Genomic DNA, 12,578 nt, shown 5'->3' with positions numbered 1-12,578 from the left:
GGGTTGCATGGACTGACCCATCTTGTCATTTCCAATGTAAACTTGGCGGCATTGGGAGACGACAAGTGGAGATTTTGCTTTGCAGGTTTGACTCAAGTGCATGAGTAGAGAGTCGATCATCCTCGGATCCTCGCCGTGGTGTGCCTGCCGGTCACAGCATCTTCCTGTTTGTCTTTTCTTTGCATGGCCGATGGGCTATGATTAGGTTGTTGGTCTTGCAACAATCCAAACTGACGTCACGGGCAGTGCAACAGATAAATAAATCGAACTTGCATCCCATATCCAGTTACAATCTCAATTCACATTCAGCTACGCCCTCATCCATCAATTAATACCTAAACACTATCCGATCCATCATCAACATGCACTCCGTAAAGACTCTTGCTTTGGCCATCGCGCCTCTTCTCCTCGGCGTCAGCGCCAAAGTCAGCTTTGACATGGGCGACGCTCCCAACTCATGCAAAACCATTTGCAAGCCCCTTGGCGATCTGAGCAATAAGTGCGACACCGACCTCAGAAGTGATATCGATCGCGACGAGAACCGTCTCGAGGCGCAATGCATCTGCACCAACAATAGTTTTGATGTTGCCAAGATTGCTGCCCTCTGCGCCGACTGCATGCATCAGAGTGCCAACAGCACCAAGAGAGACGACAACCGCGCCGATCAGGATGATCTAAATGGTAAGTGTGCAGTCGGATCATAATATGTACAAGCCTAACTTGTAGCCTAGATATAAATAACTTGATGTCAACTTGTGGCTTCTCCAGCACTAAATACAGCCCTGATGCCACCGGCATGGTGCAGAGCATCTCCGTCTCTGCTTCCAGGCTGACTGACATCAATCAGCTTACCAAGACCTTTGAAGGAGCCGGCAGCCAACCTACCGCCCCTGTGACGAAGACAGATTCTACCGGTGGTATGACGACCATCACCCCTACACCCACTGCAGGCGGGCAGACCGGATCTCAGACCGCGGCGACCAGCAGTACCACTTCTAATGCTGCAGCTCCCTTGCGCCGTGATGCTACACTCGATGCTTTGTTCGTCGCTGGTGTTTTGTTTGCTGGTGGCGCTATGATGTAATAGCTTACTTTGCTACTATGGAGGATGAACGAGGGGCAGGCTTTGCCAAAGCTCATTTTGCTGGGAGTCTATGACTTAATGACGATAATGAGTCGCTTCGGAGGAAGGAAATGAGCAAAACTTAACAACCAAGTGTTCACATGTGGAAGTCTTAATCCGTCGGAGAGTCTCTGTGGCCAGTTCAACATTGCAAATTACCGCTCAAATTGTATCTTTACTCGATAGTCTTTTAGCTAGGCTTCTAATGAAGAGCTTTGTTCTATTTTGAATGTATTATGGAAGACGCAATGGCCAGCAAAATAAGTTCAGGAAAGACAGCGCATGGTTTTGCGACGCGGCAAATTGATCACATTATCGTGGATACCATAGGTGAGCAGTTCCAGCTGGTTCATAATCGATGTCCTTTGTGCGCCCAGATGCAGTTGTTCTTCATGTTGTCAACCATACCGTCGGGTACGTGTCTGGCTCTTGAGACGAGATTTTGACCTGTGTCACCTTCTCCTTTTCCCACTCTATGGTCCGTGACCTGACTCCTGACTCCTGAGTTCTCCTATTCCGTTCTTGCCGCACCCTGTACTCATGTCCTTTTCTCTACCGGTCTTTTTCTTATTCACCTACATGAAAGTGTTCAGGGCTTTTCCCCGGGAGAAAATTGGGATAAAAGCGAGCCGGACTTGGGGTTCATGGCATGTCCCAAAGCCGCCAAAAGGGGAACATGGAAGAGTTGAGAAGCGAAGTGTACGCCAAGAGTTTGTCCAAAAGTTCCGAATAGTGCCGCACCAAAGGCTAGACAACGAGGCGGAGCTGGCAACCCTGATTACCAGTTGCCGTCTCAGGAAATCGTTAATATTCCAAACATGGGGTCGGCAAGTGGTAATCTCATCTGGCGAGAAGGCGACGGCCAGGAAGAATAGTATTGATGGGGTAGGCAGCTCTAGTTGTATTTCGAAATTGCCCCCAATCTTGTGAAACCTGATCTAATTGGAAGCAGACAACAACGGAAGTTTCTTTGCAGCGAAAAACCGCAGATTTTAGGTGCCGGAGGTGCTACCCAACACATCTGGTACAAGAGAACTGGGATGCAAAACGACTTTCGGGAAACATTCTTCCGTTTACCTTGCAGCACTCAAGATAAGCCCAAGAAGTCCCCCAAGAGCAGCGATGAAGGCGGTACTTATCCCCGCGATTGTCCAGTATCTAAGCCTATCCTCTGCCTCTTTATTCTCTTGAATTTCATACTCCACCGCCTCAATTCTCCTTGCAAGGCGTTCATTTTGTGGGTCCTCCTCAAGATATTTCGACAAGCGTTCTTTGTGGTTCTCGAGCCGCTTCTCCGTTTGCCTGAATTCATGTGCCAGAAGCGAACCGGCAGAGGTATCTATCAGTTTCCGGTTGTCCTCTACCAGCTCCGTCTGGAGCTGTAGTGCGGGGTGCGTCCGACCCTGCTCTTGCAACTGCGCTCGACGGGCAATGCATTGATCCAGTATTGGAAGCAGTGAGTCTCTTGTATTGTCACTACGACGAGGTTTTGCGCCCTGTTGAATCATCTCGTTCCAGTATTTGGTGATCAACTCTTCTTCCCGGGATTCAAAGTCTGATATCCTAGTTGGAGGCACCTGTCCGGCAGTATCCCACATAGTAGTGAGAAGCGTCACCATTTCCATGCTGTCGGTCCCGCAGACCTCTTCAAATAAATCCAAGTTCTTCCTCGCATGACCCATAAATCTTGTCTCTGTAATCTTGGATACGTAGATGACAGAATCTGGATATTTCTTGTGATTGTACGAAGTCGCCAGATGCTGTGCTATGATTTGGAGTATGTCGGAATTTTGACGCGCACCGTCCTCAAATCCTGGTGTGTCGATAAAGAGAAAGTGTTGATCTCGGTATTTCAAGGAGTAAAAGTTAACTGTCCTCGTATCTACCTTCGGTTACTACCGCCTCCCTCTCGGAACGACTAGCTATATGTATATGATACTTACGAGATTCGAGTCTATGGCCGACCATAGCGCCATCAACCGTGCGCAGAGATGTTGCGCCAAGTCGTTCAAGCAAATTCGATTTGCCAACACCAGTTAAGCCCATAACTGTGACAAGAAAACTCTCTTGGTCAATGCAGTTAAGCAGGTCAGCTTCTTTGAAGGGTAGCTACTCTCCATGTCAGTGTTCAAACCAGCTGACCGCTTCCCGGTATTACCTACATTTTCCTGATCATCAACTTCTTCGGCCATTGTTAGAAGGCTGTTTGGGTTCTCAGTACGCCTGTGTTGGATTCTAAAATCCCTTCAGGGGGAACGTAGTCGGGTCTGATCCTCCTGGAATATGTCGGAAGTTTCAATGATACGGTGTGTCGGTGTAGTCTGAATGCCGTGGAAACACAGCCGATTAGCGAGGCTCAAAGGAGAATAACATAATAGCGACGAAGGTGAACAGAACCCACGAATGTCGCAAAGCCGAAATGAGGGGAGTAGGCATGGACTCGAAAGAATGGTATTATATCTCATCATTCAGCTGCTGCGGTCAGTAGCCGCTTCTATGCACATGCGGCCAGACTGGACGGATTTGTTTTTAGAAATGTTTCAGTTGATTGGAGGATAGTCTGACACGTCACCGCTGCATTAATGTATTGACATCAATTGATATATACCTACATACATGTATGTACTGTTCCGTTACCTGAGGCGCCCAATGAAACCAGACATTAAAACCATTTGATTTGATCTGAATTTTCTGGCGGCTCGTCCCGTGTGGGCTTGTGTGGTGGTGCACTCGTTGGGATTCTTAGCCAATCATCTTAAGGGATTAACCGACAGAGTGTGAGAAGCAAAAGGAATGCAAGGAAGATATCTCCTTCCTCTCTTCTCAAAGAAGAGGAGAAGGCAAAGGCATTTTATATTAATAGCTCTTGAGATTGAAATACAACGGCTTTATGAGAGTATGGCGCAAGATGCACAGCAGAGGCGGTAATTTGTCGCTGTAGGGCGTTGGTAGTGCACTCCGCCTCTAGATGTCCCAGTGCCACCGCCCAGGACCCTAGAAGGGCCTTCCCAATCACATTCAAGGTTTTATGTTTCAATGTTAGGTTACTGTCTGGTCTCCTTTGCAAGAGAATTAGGTCCATGTATTTAATCGACCCAGACCCAGTTGCCTGATGCTTTCACACCTGGCCAGTGTACCACTTGGCGCTTGCTTAGTTCCCATGCATATACACTATCCAGCCTAACTTCATGAGATCCAATACTTGCTTTGAGAGAAACGATAACGCTCGCTTTCTGATTTCATGCCCAAGGCATATACTTTGACTGTTGGGAGTGGCTTCGGGCTTCAAGGAACCCAGAGTCCTCAGAGGCTTCAGATAAGTACCAGAACTTCGGACTAGACGGACTCGAAAGGATGTCTGGGACCGCGGGGCACGCTTATCCCGTGGGCCTCAAAAGAAATGGTAGCAAGTACTCCTCATCAGCAGAGACACGCATGAGTCTGTCTACTACAGACAAAAATGAATCGTACGTCATCCATCCTCTGTGATGTTGGCTTGGATCACAACTCACTTCGTCAGATCTAGGGAGCTCAGTAACCACAAATGTTCCTTTGGTTGCGATGAGCGCCGGAAATCCCACATGGCTTTTTGCCCTGGGTGTCCTCGGGAAGATAACATCTATTGTCAAGCCGATTGGATGAAGGAGAGACGCCATGATGGGTGCGACTCTCGGCATCGACAAATCCCCGTAGCGACTTATGACCTCGTTGACAGTATCTTTACTAGCGAAAATGATCCAGAGAAGATGACTCATTTGCACGAAGCCGATACGGGTTCCTTATGGTTTGGTCTAACGCCGGGGAAGCGTGTTGATCAGCCTGAACTAGTCAATACGGACGTCTATCAACGTACTGTCGCTCTTTCCAAGTTCGAGAATCGCCGAAATCAGTATCCATCCCTCGTATCATTTATAGGAACAACTGGTAGTGGCAAGTCTACATTGATTGTAAGAATATCCCTTTCTCCAAGATTTTAAGCCGTGATCGTATCAAGTCTAATGCTCGAGAACCTACTAGAAAGCCCTCTTAACGGTACGACCCGCGGAAAATGAAGCGATTGAGCAAGATCGGCACTTTCCTACGCCCGTACCGGGTCTTGCGGACGGTTCGCCAAACAGCGCCGACGTTCACCTTTATGCCGATGGCAGCACCTTGGACAGCCAAACTCCATTCCTATTTGCTGACTGCGAAGGGCTTGATGGTGGAGATTCCCAACCACTATCTGCCAAAATCAAGAAAAAGATGAGTGAAAACGGGGTAGCATGGTATGAGTAGGTGGAAGAAACGCTTCCTGCCTTATGAAGATTCTGGGAACTAACTTTGTTTAGTTATGTTCGCCAATTGGGGAATCGATCGGGGTCCACCGAAGAGAGGACATTCAGGTCCGTAGGCGAAACACCACTGCGTTCGACGAACACGGAAACCGTTGAAAGCATGCCAGGTCGAACCTATGCAGTTCGAGACCTATATCCACGCATGCTCTATTCCTTCAGCGAGATTATTTGCTTCGTCACCCAGCAGCCTAATACTACAGAGGTTGCATTGAGCCAACTTATTGTATGGGCGGATAAGTCCCTCACCAAGTCTGTCAACCAGCCTGCGTTGCCACGGGTGGTCATTGTGATCAATGGCACACGAAATCATCTGGAGGAGTGGTTGGATGAAGATACCGCCACAAAAGACCTTCTCCATCGTTTTCGAGATATGCCAATCATTGACCATGGGCTCCGGAAGATTGCAGAGGCATGGTCCAACGTAGCTTGCCAGCCTCAGTCCGGTCCAAAGTCAGTGCATGATCTCATTAAACTGTATTTCACTGAGGTACGGGTTATTTACGTACCTTCCAAGGAACTAGTTGCCCCTGATGTGCTCCAGGACCAAGTTCTTCAGTTACGACGACGTTTGCTCTTTGAATGCCAACAGATACAGAACAAAAAAAGGAATCTCTGGACGAGACTTAACACAACCCAGCTACATCTGTTCTTTAACAATGCATTTATTCATTTTACCAGGGATCCTGATCGTCCTTTTGATTTCCACGCTGTCCTCAAGTCGGTCAGTCCACCGCCGCAGAACTTCAGCGACTATATCACGCACCTCATAGAAGCAATCGAAATGGCAAATCTTGGTGAAAGTCCTGCTGGTACAGATGACCGACTTGCCCGACTCCTCGCGTCTTACATGTCATTTGCAACCTTGAAAAATGATGATTTTAGTACGTTGGGCATAAAAGAATATGCGCAATACTTCATTCCCAATATCATGCATGTCAAGACTGACTGAAATATCAATTTAGTCCTGCACCCAAATGTAAATTTTGATGTTCATTACCGAGATAAGTGCAAAACAGCGTATACAGAACATTATGAGCGGGGTCGATGCAAATATCACAATTCAGGGGGCCAATGCCAGAACACCAGAGACACTCATGGTGGTTTGCACCAAAACAAGCACGGAAGAGTCATTGGGCAGGGCGATTTCGAGTCTCCCTTTGACGAAATTCGCTTGAAAAGATTCTTTGATCAACTCCGGCTCTACCATCGGACGATAGGGGAGAAGTTACACGATCATCATGGCCATCGAGACAATTACATACAAGCGGTTATAATGGAGCATCGTCAGACATTGAAAGTAGAGCAAGATATGTGGACGATAGTGTTTTCAAACACTGCGTGTTTCTTCTGCATATCAGATATTCCACAAGAAGTATTAGCGTGCGGACACGCAATCTGCGAAAGCTGTATTCGAAGATTTGGGACGTTTGATACACAGAGAGGTACTATTTCTTTGTCAGACTGTAGCTTATGCCAAATGTCTAGTAAACAGGAGCCTAAACTTTGGACCTTTCGATTGAAACCCAGTACAGCAGGCGTTAGGATACTGTCCCTCGACGGTGGCGGTGTTCGCGGCATGGTCTCTGTCACCATATTGGAGGTCTTGGAGGAAGAAATTGGTCTAGGTATCCCTATTCATCAGTTTTTCGATTTAGTTGTTGGAACAAGCACGGGTATGTATCAATTCAACACCTCTCATTCCGTATAACTAAATCCGTGCAGGTGGTATTATTTCACTCGGTCTCGCATGTAATCTGTGGAAGGCGACGGAATGCCGTCGAGTTTTTGAGGATCTTGCAAAGAAAGCATTTACACGGCACAGTGAAAACAAAATTTGGAACTATATATCGGCTTTGTTTCACGACAGCTTGTATCGAGCGGCGCCAATTGAAAACGCTCTCCAAGAGGCCTTTGGTGACAACACTCGGAGGACCTTATTTGGCAGTACATCCGTACTAAAACTACAGGAGTCTGGAGAAGAACAAAGATCAATAAAAGTCGCAGTAACCACGACAGACTGCTTGACAGAAGAGGTCGTTCTATTAGCAAACTATAGCAGAAGAGATCAATGTCGAGGTCAGTCCTGATTGATCATCTCATGTGCAGTTGACTCACAGACAACTCAGGAGCCAAAGTCTACCGACAGAACAGGCCAGAAGATGAACTCGAGATTTGGCAAGCGTAAGAGCCTATTTTTGCAACCCCTTCTTTTTACTGTACTACATTCGTGTACCTGATTCTGCTAGGGGACGCTGCACTTCTGCAGCACCTGGCTACTTTCCAGCTTACCCTACCAAAAGAGGAAACTTCCAAGATGGCGGACTCAAGTACAATTGCCCCATTGAGTTGGCCGTTCAGGAAGCTCGGTTCCTCTGGGCGCCAGATTATCATCTCGACATTGCCATTTCTATCGGGACTGGTAGAATTGAAGGGGAAGAACATTCACCAAAAGCCTCAAAAGATCCAAGGCCACCTCCGGTTCGCGCATTCCCCTTTCGACTCTGGAGCTCTTTCATGCATTCAATGGAAACCGAACCAATTTGGAAGACCTTCGCATCAAAATTATCGAGAGAGGAGCTCCAGAGATTCCACAGACTGAATATGGACATGCAGAAAAGGCCCGAGCTAGATGACGTTTCGCAGCTTGAAGATCTTTCCAGGCAAACTAAAGATCATTTTAGCGACACAAATCCCGCGCGAGAGTCTCTACGAGTCGCTGCGCATCATCTTATTGCAACACTGTTTTACGTCGAGATCCTACGGACGGAGGAACTGTCGCTCATGAGTTCAAGAGTGACAGGCCAGATATTGTGCCAGCTCGAGCATAAGTATCAAGTCAACCTCGCCAAGAAACTTTTATTTGAAAGCTACGGTTTTCAAATCAATGATGTCGAACAAGAAATACCGACGAACATCATTGGCACGCTTCGCACCGGGAACTTGCTTCGTATTGACTTCGATGTTATTATTTCAGCCACCAGTGGGAGTCTGTCGGTTAAGCTGATCTTTCCTCCAGCTGCTAGTAGGACTGGAACAAGGTATGCCTATCATGTCAGCGGCAGCCCGAGGCAAGTGAGCAGACTTGCAAATTATGAAGGGAACTCGGGCACTGCCTCAAAATCGCTGGCAAGTCAAGTTTCTTGAAATGAAATGAGAGGCTGAAGAGGGACCGGCCCGAGATTTGATGGAGGCTTCGGAAATTCGTGACATGATCCGTGATCACAGGCCTGTGCCATGCAGGAGGACATCCGGACACTCCTAGCCACGCTGCAGGAACTGGTGATATCACAGAGCGGAAGTCGGAGAAGGAAATCGGCCAGGGTTGTGTTTAAGCTGCTAGTGACGGACGCAAGCTCAACGAAATATGCGTACCAGCATTTCCGTCCCGACGTGGCTCTCAACATGCACGATGGTCTGGATGATGGCAATGAAGACCTCAAAATCGGAACTGAATCATAATCTTTCATTACCTGATTAACGGTGCGTGCACGACTCGCGGCAGAGATACAGTGACTTTAAAGCATGCACGCAATTCTAGTAGAGAAAGACATTATCGGTAATGGCACTACAATCCGATAGTGTACACTGCTGCCACCCTTACTTCTCATTCACATCAATGTTATCCTTCTCAAAGAACTTGACCTCCTCCTTGTCAATACTCTGTGCCACATGATCTGCCTGCCATTTCTTAAAATTGAACCCCAGTCCCTGATGACTATAATCTTTCTCATTGGCCTGATCTTTATGATACTTGACCTGGATGAAATCGTGGTCCACAGTCTTGGGGTCCAAACTCAAAGATATAAGTCCGTTGATGGTGACAGAATTGGGAAGAAACCGGAATGTCCACTTTTGCTCATTCTTAAATTGGATTAATTCCCGATCATTTCGAACGAGTTCGTATCCCGTGTTCTCGCTCGAGCTAAATAATTTGGGGAGCGCAAACCATTGTCCGGCTACCTTGTATCGGTTGTTGGCGTAGCCGAACTGGTCGTCGTAGACACAGTCGGGCGTGTAGCGTTTGATGCGCTCGATGGTTGGTTTGCAAGAATATAGAGCGATGATATCGTCTACCAAGGCTTGTCTCGGGGGCGTTAAAGGCAGTGATTTGGAGGGATTGGGAGTGTAGTCTGATGTGGACGACGTTTGACGTGGCTCGAATTCGGAACCGGGTGCGTTGCTTGACATGGCGAATGTTCTTCGTTGGGGTGGAGGCTTTGAAAGTGATCTAGAAACCGAGTTGGCTGGAAAATTATAGCAAACTCGCTTCATAGTAAGATTCTTGCTCTTTATTACATCTATTTTCACTCTGTTGTGCATGTTGAATGGATAGAGGCCGCCTTTATCGTCCCCAAATACCCTACGTCATGCTATCGTAGTGGATGGTGGGTGCGATTCGCGCAAAAGTTGTTAGCATCATCCAAAATGCTCGAGATCTTGATAAGTAATCTGTCTGAATAAAGTGTAACAGACAAATAGATTTGTTCTATCAACAACGCCACGGGATTTTAGGTCACTGGTCTCCCGTGGATATCGTTGTGATGGTGAGGTGCCACTGTGACTGGTGCTATTACATAGTCCGTAGCACAACAGAGAAAAAGAGGGCGCGCATGCTATGCATCATGGGAATGGAGCAATGGTGTTAGCCTTAACTGCAATTGTTTCTTTCATCAAGACTAAAAGTTTCTGTCAATTTTTGCGACTGTGGCAGTAGCAAAGGGAGTTGGTGGCATGTGAATCGATCCTTTCTCTGCCAAGAGTGGCCACAGAGAAAATTGGGCGTATTTCTCACTCAAGCCGCCGAGACTCACGGACTTGTCTGGTTGAAGAGGGATTGGATGAGAGCCTGCTTCATTCAAGATCCAGCACAAGGATGGTAGTCCCTCCGTCGCCAGATGGACTTTGTGAGCAGGGACCCTAGCTCACGGATCGTCCTGGAGCGCGCGACCGCTGTCATGCCGAGATAATTCATCGATAGATAATCGCTGTGTCGACCGACCAACTTGGACGGACCATGTACTCGCTGTTGACATCTGGCGTTCAACAGATTCTTTGGTTGATGATTTTGCTCTCAGCCTGCCGTTTGTGTTGAGAAGCACCAGACATTTCGGTGTGCACATGCAGATTTCTGACTAAGCAAATCAAGTCGCGGCTGGTCCCGCGAAAGTCTCCCGCCAAACCCTGCAATAACCTCTTTACGCGCACCCCTTTCTCAACTCCCAGCCGTTCCTTGGCGACAACCTTTCATTTCTGCAGATCCTGTCTGCCACTTTCTTTCACCTTTGTCGCCAACGGATGTAGCGGGCTTCATGTTGGTGCGGACTTTTCTTCGTAATGGCTTCGGCCTGTTGGTCCCCATAACCATAGCCTGTTCCATCTATTTGTATTTGTACCCTTTCTTCAGTCAATGCGCATTTCCGTTGCCCTCCAGAGATCCCGAGGCGGCCTTTGAGGTAACGAAGCAGTTGCACTGGCCGTACGCAGACGCAAACGCACGAGATGAAGCAAATTCATTACCGACCAAACAAGCCCCTTTTCGACTGCTGGCCCTCGGCGATCCCCAACTTGAGGGTGATACGTCCATTCCCATCGAGTACCTAGGCATCTTTCCGCATGTCAAGACAATATTCCAGCGGCTCACGTTTCAAATATGGCATGATTCATTCAGAGATAGAATACGAATAATACTACACGACATCATTGACATATTCTTTGAGGATATCCCCTTCATCTTCGAGTCGTATCGCAAGCGGTTCGACCTGTTCGGCAACGATTTCTACCTAGCGCACATCTACAGAACATTGCATTGGTGGACACAGCCTACTCACGTCACTGTATTGGGAGATCTTCTGGGCAGTCAGTGGATCGAAGATGACGAGTTCGAGCGGAGAGGGCGACGGTTTTGGAATCGTACGTTCCGCGGTGGCGAGCGTGTTCCTGACGATGTAGCCATGTGGCCCAATCTCGAATACAATCTGTCGGGCATACTAGACGGCTCCTCAGAAGAACATGTCTGGACCCGACGGATAATGAACGTTGCCGGTAACCACGACATCGGCTACGCCGGCGACTTGACCCCTGAGCGAATGGCACGATTTGAGCGCGTTTTTGGCAAGGCAAACTACGAGCTACGATTCGAGCTGCCCGTGACCGATCCCGAGACAAACGCTACGATTCAAGACCCGGAAACAAACCCCCAATCTGTACGACTGCCCCCGGAACTTCGAATTGTCGTGCTCAACGACATGAACCTGGACACACCCGCGAAAGATCAGGGGCTGCAGGACGCGACATACAATTTCATCAACGCAGTCATTGGCACAGCATGTGCTGTTGAATACAAGGGGCAATTCACATTGATACTAACCCATATCCCGCTCTACAAACCAGCAGGCGTCTGTGTTGATGCACCATTCTTCGACTTCCACGGCGCCCAAGATGGCGGCGGTGTTAAGGAACAATACCTTTTGAGTGCCGACGCCAGCAAGGGCCTTCTTGAAGGCATTTTCGGCGTCAGCCGTGATCCTCAGGCATCTGGTCAAGGCTTAGGTCGTCCCGGGCTTGTCCTCAACGGACACGATCACGCCGGCTGTGACACGTACCACTTTGTCAACCAAACGAACGGCACCAATGCGGACGAACGATCCTGGGAATCACGCAAATGGCAAGACGCAAAATTGTCAAACGTCCTCGCACTGCAACAACACCCTGGGCGTCGAGAAATTACCGTCCGTAGCATGATGGGCGATTTTGGCGGGAATGCAGGCCTCCTCAGCATGTGGTTCAACCATGAGACGTGGGAGTGGGAGCATGAATACGTGGATTGTCCCCTTGGACGACAGCATTTCTGGTGGATGACACATTTCATGATCTTTGGTGTACTATTTTTTGGTCTCTCATACATTGGGGTGGCGGTTTTGGAAGCACGAGGCGTCGATGTAGATGCCCATCTTCACCAAGCATTCATCTGGGCACGGCACAAGGTGGAAGAGTGGCAGAAGAAGAGGATGGAGCGCAAAAACGGAGTAGTACCGAATGGGAAACCCAAGGGAAAGTCATGATTAAATGTATATGGGCATGATTAGAGCATTTGTATACCCTGATTTTCTTACTGTACAAGT

At 48.1% G+C, this 12,578-nt stretch overlaps 6 protein-coding genes across 6 annotated transcripts; 3 read left to right on the top strand and 3 right to left on the bottom strand.

The window, feature by feature from the left end:
• Positions 1–362: 362 nt before the first annotated feature.
• On the top strand, positions 363–1,084 carry VFPPC_14857 (hypothetical protein; the record flags this gene model as incomplete). The annotated part of the gene is made up of 2 exons (XM_018292625.1): positions 363–681; positions 732–1,084. The coding sequence occupies 2 exons, from the start codon at positions 363–365 to the stop codon at positions 1,082–1,084; spliced, it is 672 nt and encodes a 223-aa protein (XP_018136871.1).
• Positions 1,085–2,196: 1,112 nt separating this feature from the next.
• VFPPC_10973 (50S ribosome-binding GTPase domain-containing protein) lies at positions 2,197–3,315 on the bottom strand (the record flags this gene model as incomplete). Its single annotated transcript, XM_018289257.1, has 3 exons — positions 2,197–3,005; positions 3,067–3,232; positions 3,286–3,315. The coding sequence occupies 3 exons, from the start codon at positions 3,313–3,315 to the stop codon at positions 2,197–2,199; spliced, it is 1,005 nt and encodes a 334-aa protein (XP_018136870.1).
• A 1,162-nt stretch (positions 3,316–4,477) lies between these two features.
• VFPPC_10972 (ABC transporter domain-containing protein) lies at positions 4,478–6,406 on the top strand (the record flags this gene model as incomplete). Its single annotated transcript, XM_018289256.1, has 4 exons — positions 4,478–4,590; positions 4,650–5,070; positions 5,141–5,394; positions 5,452–6,406. The coding sequence occupies 4 exons, from the start codon at positions 4,478–4,480 to the stop codon at positions 6,404–6,406; spliced, it is 1,743 nt and encodes a 580-aa protein (XP_018136869.1).
• A 2,182-nt stretch (positions 6,407–8,588) lies between these two features.
• VFPPC_16951 (hypothetical protein) lies at positions 8,589–8,924 on the bottom strand (the record flags this gene model as incomplete). Its single annotated transcript, XM_018294703.1, has 1 exon — positions 8,589–8,924. One exon carries the CDS (start codon positions 8,922–8,924, stop codon positions 8,589–8,591), a length of 336 nt encoding a protein of 111 aa, XP_018136867.1.
• A 130-nt stretch (positions 8,925–9,054) lies between these two features.
• VFPPC_10971 (FAD dependent oxidoreductase) lies at positions 9,055–9,645 on the bottom strand (the record flags this gene model as incomplete). Its single annotated transcript, XM_018289255.1, has 1 exon — positions 9,055–9,645. The coding sequence occupies one exon, from the start codon at positions 9,643–9,645 to the stop codon at positions 9,055–9,057; it is 591 nt and encodes a 196-aa protein (XP_018136866.1).
• A 1,121-nt stretch (positions 9,646–10,766) lies between these two features.
• On the top strand, positions 10,767–12,518 carry VFPPC_10970 (polarized growth protein; the record flags this gene model as incomplete). The annotated part of the gene is made up of 1 exon (XM_018289254.1): positions 10,767–12,518. One exon carries the CDS (start codon positions 10,767–10,769, stop codon positions 12,516–12,518), a length of 1,752 nt encoding a protein of 583 aa, XP_018136865.1.
• Positions 12,519–12,578: the final 60 nt, after the last annotated feature.

This window comes from Pochonia chlamydosporia, assembly GCF_001653235.2.
Source record: "Pochonia chlamydosporia 170 chromosome Unknown PCv3seq00014, whole genome shotgun sequence".
Taxonomy (NCBI): Eukaryota; Fungi; Ascomycota; class Sordariomycetes; order Hypocreales; family Clavicipitaceae; genus Pochonia; species Pochonia chlamydosporia.
The sequence above is the reverse complement of the archived record's forward strand: the minus strand, read 5'-3'. Positions and strand labels throughout refer to the sequence as shown.